The 6,000-nt window shown below is 60.3% G+C and overlaps 1 protein-coding gene across 1 annotated transcript in view; it reads left to right on the forward strand.

Moving 5' to 3' along the window:
• Positions 1 to 6,000, forward strand: part of EFCAB6 (EF-hand calcium binding domain 6) — a 248,212-nt gene that overhangs the window by 180,409 nt on the left and 61,803 nt on the right. The window contains exon 23 of the mRNA XM_062201869.1: positions 3,672 to 3,790. Coding sequence (XP_062057853.1) covers positions 3,672 to 3,790 — 119 coding nt within the window. The remainder of the gene's footprint in view (positions 1 to 3,671; positions 3,791 to 6,000) is intronic.

Raw genomic sequence — 6,000 nt, forward strand, 5'->3', positions numbered from 1 at the left:
ACTTGCACACCTTTGTTCGTGAGGTGTCCGCCGAGGCCTTGGGCCCGTTTTATTTTCAAGATCATGTTTTTTCTTGCCGTGGCGTTGTGAATTCTTAGTGGCGTTTGGGCCACCATCCTGTCTCAGGCCTTCCTCAAACACCTCCTCCCAGTCTCGTCTTTCCTTTTCTTGATAGTGGCTCCCACGAGCAGAGCCTTTCAGCTTTGATGAAATCCAGACGGTCGGTTCTTCTCTGGGACCACACCTAAAAGGTCACTGCCAGGCCCAAGGTCATGTGGGCGTCCTGTTGTCCTTGGCGAGTTTTACATTTTACGTTTGGGTTGGGGCCCACGTTGAGTCAGCTTTTGTGGAAGGTGGGAGGTCTGTGCAGACTGATTTTGTGTGTGGCCGTCCGGGGGTTCTAGGACAGTTTGTGGCAAAAGCTGCCTTTTCTCCATCGCATTGCCTTTACCCCTTTGTCAGGAAAGAGATGGCGCTGGGGTGGCTCCCTCCCGGTCCGCTGTCTGCTCTCCACCTGTACCGCACGGTCCCAACTACGGTCTCTGTAATAACCCCCCCAGCCCTCCACCTCTGCTCTTCCCCTCCAATATCGCTCCCTCCCGTCCAGCGTCTGCTCTCCACCTGTACCGCACGGTCCCAACTACGGTCTCTATGATAACCCCCCCAGCCCTCCATCTCTGCTCTCCCCTTCAGTATCGCTCCCTCCCGTCCAGCGTCTGCTCTCCACCTGTACCGCACGGTCCCAACTACGGTCTCTGTAATAACCCCCCCAGCCCTCCGCCTCTGCTCTCCCCTCCAATATCGCTCCCTCCCGTCCAGCGTCTGCTCTCCACCTGTACCGCACGGTCCCAACTACGGTCTCTATGATAGACCCCCCAGCCCTCCGCCTCTGCTCTCCCCTTCAATATCGCTCCCTCCCGGTCCGCTGTCTGCTCTCCACCTGTACCGCACGGTCCCAACTACGGTCTCTATGATAAACCCCCCAGCCCTCCGCCTCTGCTCTCCCCTTCAATATCGCTCCCTCCCGTCCAGCGTCTGCTCTCCACCTGTACCGCACGGTCCCAACTACGGTCTCTATGATAGACCCCCCAGCCCTCCGCCTCTGCTCTCCCCTTCAATATCGCTCCCTCCCGTCCAGCGTCTGCTCTCCACCTGTACCGCACGGTCCCAACTACGGTCTCTATGATAAACCCCCCAGCCCTCCACCTCTGCTCTCCCCTTCAGTATCGCTCCCTCCCGGTCCGCTGTCTGCTCTCCACCTGTACCGCACGGTCCCAACTACGGTCTCTATGATAGACCCCCCAGCCCTCCGCCTCTGCTCTTCCCCTCCAATATCGCTCCCTCCCGTCCAGCGTCTGCTCTCCACCTGTACCGCACGGTCCCAACTATGGTCTCTATGATAAACCCCCCAGCCCTCCGTCTCTGCTCTCCCCTTCAGTATCGCTCCCTCCCGGTCCGCTGTCTGCTCTCCACCTCACACTGTCCTGACTTCTGTCTCTGTAATAACCCCCCCAGCCCTCCGCCTCTGCTCTCCCCTTCAGTATCGCACAGGTGCTTAGGGACCCTTGGCCTTTGTAAACCGTAGCAGCAGTTTGTCGCTGTCCACAGAATAACTCGCTGAGGTTTCGGTTGCCGTGGTACTTACACGGAGGTGGGAGGAACGACGCCTCGAACGTGCAGGTCTTCCTGTCCATGAACGTGGGACATCTCCTCACTCGGCCCCTTCATTTCTTTCGTCGGAGCGTGGTGGTTTCCTCATGGAGCTCTTACGCACAGATTATTAGATTTGCTGCCACGTGTGTCCTCTTTTTTTTTTTTTTTTGGTGCTAATGAAAATGGCAGTGTTTTCATCTCAGATTCCCTTGGTCATCGCTATGTATAGGAAAGTGATCAACTTTTGTGTGTCAGGCACGTGTCCTGCAACCTTGGTGGAACCGTCATCAACTCCAGCAAGGTAGGGGTGGGTGTCGGTTCCCCTGTATTTTCTACAGGGACAAGCATACATCTGAAAAAAAAAAATAATGTTCCTTCTTGCCAAACTGCGCGCCTTTAATGCGTTGAGCGGGGTGTCCAGTGCAACATTGGAACACAGCGGTGAGACAGGCCTGCCTTGTGCCCACTCCGGTGGGAAGCTCCCGGCGTCTCACGGTCAAGTCGGAGATCAGGCGTGGAGGGGGACGGATCTCCTTTACCAAGTTGCGGGATTTCTCTCCCATTCCTCACTGACAGGGCGACCATCGTGACTGGGAACCAGGTTTTGCCACGTGTTTTTCTGCATTTGTTGGTGTGATTATGAATGTCTTCTTCTCTGTTGATGTGATAGAATTCATGAACTGGAGTCCAATCTTGGCGCCCGCCGGGCGGAGGTGTGTAATTCTGAACTTTGTTAGATTCAGTAGGCCGGGGTTGAGGACTTTTCGCCCTGGTCCCTGGGGGGCCTTGGCCCGTGGCTCCCTTGGTTTCGTCGTCTCCGTCTGCCGTTGGCAGTGGGTAGTGCTGCTCGCTTCAGGGCTCTCTCAGCTCCCGCCTCTGGAGGTTTCGCGTGCTCTGGGCTGTGTCCCGCTGAGCCGTGGTTCCTGTGTTCACTTGCCTGTGTCTGCAGTTGGGGGGACGGAGGTTTTCCCTGCCACCCCACTTCCTCTGCTATCCAAGGCGGGAGGTCGATTTCCAGTTTGTTTGATTTCTGCTTGTCGTCGAGACAGAGTGATGACTTCCAGGCTTCTTGCGCGTCGGGCCTGCTGGACGTTTTTAACGGGACTTTGAAATCCTCTGTGAGGGTCTGTCGCAGACTCGGCCCTGCTGTCGCGGTCCTGGGCCCGTGGCCGACTCGTAATCCACACGAGGGAACGGGGTCTCGCGGCGGACTGGGGCGCTGCGTTGGCTGCTGCTGCACCGAGCGTCTTTGCTTCCTCGGGCTTCATTGTTTTGTCGTGTCTGCCGGGGACGTCCCAGAGCCCGCACGCCGAGTCGTCTCTTCCTTGGTGGCCCACGGGAGCTCGGCTGTGGCCTGGAAGCTGTTCCTGGTCCCGGAGGGGAGGGCGTTGCCGGAGCGAGTCTCCTGGGTTCTTTTCCTCAGCCTAGGGTAGAAACCAGAAGCCAGGAAACAGTTTGCAAACAGGCAGAGACCTCAGCACGGTGCCGGGCGGTGGCGAGACCCCGTCCCGCTCCTGATCTTAGGGGATGTGTTGCAGTTTTGCCAGGACGTGTGCTAACGCTTGCCGGGGATGCCATAGCCATGGTCTCCACCAGTCTGAGCACCACGTGTGCTACTGCTAATGCCCAGACAGACACTGTGTGCCAGTCCTGGGGACTTGGGGAGCGGCCGTCCTACCCTCGTCCCACCAGCTGGCGTCCTACGCCCACACCTCCCCTCCCTGCCCAGGGCCAGCCCTGCCGCCGCCCTGGCAGTCAGGGCGCTCACCTCACCCGCATCTCCGGGTCTGGCTGGGTTGTTGGTGAGGAGGACCCAGGTGGCCCGCGGGGCGGCTCACGGACCCCGAAGGCTCTGTTTCCAGGACCTCGTGCTGGTTCCTGGGGGCCCCGTCACCTCCGCGGGAGCCTGGCAGGCGGCAGGAGGGCAGCCCCACGGCAGTCCCGGGGACTGGCCTGAAAGCCCTCGGCGCGTGTTCTGCGTTGTGCGCGCCCCTGAATGGCGCCCTGTGATCCCGCAGAACTTCATCGAGACCGACAACGAGGGCAACGGCATCCTGCGGCGCCGGGACATCAAGAACGCCCTGTACGGCTTCGACATCCCGCTCACGCCGCGCGAGTTCGAGAAGCTCTGGCAGAGGTGAGCGGCGTCTGGAGGCCCCTTCCCGTCTGGCGGTCGCAGGTCCCTTAGGGCAGCAAAGCCGGGGGACGCGGGGGCTCCAGGTGGGCTCCTGTCCCGGGTCCTGTGTCTCCTTCCTCGTTCCGCGTTCCCCGGGGCAGGCTGCGTGGTGACAGGCTGGCCTCCGAGAACACGGGAAGCGGCAGGTGTAACTGAGCACTTGTCGCCTGTCCTGAGGACCGTGGGGGCAGGGCCATACTTGCACTGTCTCTCTCCAGAGGCCCTCAGACCCTTGGGGAGCAGGACAGGTTCCTCCCACAGCCCGAGGGCGGCAGTCAGCCGGGTAATTTGTCAAGAAAGAAACAGCCAAGCTCAGTAAGGTGGAGCCGTTTCTGGGGGTCTCTGAAGCTGAAAACAGGGTGGGCGCTGGTTTTGGGTTCTGAGCTGTATGTCACACGGAGCTGGTTTGGGTCAGCCCCCGTGTGGACGTCCTAAGTTTCATGGCGCATGGCGGCTCCTTGCGGTTCCAGGTTCCAGGTCTGCCCGGCCCTGCTTCTTTCTGTTTCATGTGTTGGGGGCCGCGCGCTCCCCCGCACGGGAGCCGGCGTTGTCCGTCCTCGCCGGAGGCGCGCTCACGAAGCCGTTCCTGGCATTTTTTTAGCTTTGCTTCTGCTGCGGTGTTGGCCAAGTTTAGCGTTCAGTGGCTGCCGTGTGTCTGATGTAGAAAAGCTCCTGGAAGTCTCACGCATCCCTTATTTTTGAAGGTCAGTTCCAACCCAGGGCCAGGCTGGACTCCCTATCCAGTCTCCTCTGCAGATCGAACGTGGAGCTCCGTGAGGCCCTCCTGCCCTGTAGCCTCCCGGGCAAGGCTACAGGCTCGGTGTCAGGGGCTGACCGGGCACGGGCCGTGTTCTCAGGGATGCCCGGGGCTCGTGCTGCCCGTGTGCTATGAGCACGTCCAGTGGCCTGTGAGTCGAACACGTGAACCCTGGGGCCACAGGGTCACAAAGCTGTCGGGATGGGGTGATGACAAGATGGGATTTGAGTTGGTTAGGGACCCGGCAGGGGTGAGTGGTTTGCAGTGAGGCGGGGCGAGCCTGGCACGCTCTCCAAGGTCCTTGTCGGGGGCGTGGAGAGCCCGACACTGGGAAACCGTGGAAGGTGGGCGGTGCTGTGATGTGAACCGAGCCCGGTTTGGGAAGTGGGGTCCAGCCAAGGTTGGGCAGGGGTGTGGGTGTGGTTTGGGAGAGCGCCACCTCCGTCATGGTGCAGGCAGTCCCTGAGCCAGATGCTGGGGCTGTGGGTCCCCACGTGGAGGGTGAGGGTGGAACAGAACCCAGTCCCGTTTTGGCTGGAGGTGGACACCCTGTTGCCATGGTGAGAATCTTCACACATCCACATCCGTGGGTGTGGAACGCACAGATCTGTGCCCTGTGCTGCAAACCACGTGCAGTCCGCGTCCTCACGCCCCACGGATGGCGGGGCAGCTCTGCAGCCGGAGGCGAGGGCCTGAGTCCTGCCCCACTCCCTGCCGCGTGTCCTGAGCCACGTCCTGCTGCGTGGCCTCATCTGCCGTCGGGGCTGCCCCATGGGGGTGTGCTCAGAATCCGAGGCCACGGCGGGGAGTCCGGCTCAGTGTGCGGGTTCCGTTCCCTCCCTGCACTCGGTAACTCCCTGTGCAGTCCCAGGAATCCCCTCCTGGGGTCACCTCTGTGCCCTTCAGTCCTGTGACCCTGCTTTCTCTCGTCTCTGGGCGAAAGGACGCAGCTCCCCACGAGCGCTGCGGTTCCGTGCCTGCCGTCCTGGTGTTACCGCCTCGCACGGGCTGCTTCCCTTAGGAGCGTTGCCCGCTGCACTGATGCTTTGAAAACCAAATCGGTAGTGATTTGGGATTTCTTAGTCGCTTGTTTTTCAACTGTTCAGATTCTGCTAAAATACATAGTGTGTGAAATTCACCTGCATAGCACGCAGCTCAGTTGTGTGAGGGTTGTTTTAAGAGATTTGTTTGTTTGGGGCCGGCGCTCTGGCATAGTGGGTAAAGCCGCCACCTGTAGTGCCAGCATCCCATGTGGGTGCCGGTTCAAGTCCTGGCTGCTCCTCTTCTGATCCAGGTCTCTGCTATGGCCTGGGGAAGCAGTGGAGGATGGCCCAAGTGCTTGGGCCCCTGCACCCACGTGGGAGACCTGGAAGAGGCTCCTGGCTCCTGGCTTCGGATTGGCTCAGCTCTGGCC

Source organism: Lepus europaeus, chromosome 10 (genome assembly GCF_033115175.1).
Source record: "Lepus europaeus isolate LE1 chromosome 10, mLepTim1.pri, whole genome shotgun sequence".
In the NCBI taxonomy this organism is placed as follows: domain Eukaryota; kingdom Metazoa; phylum Chordata; class Mammalia; order Lagomorpha; family Leporidae; genus Lepus; species Lepus europaeus.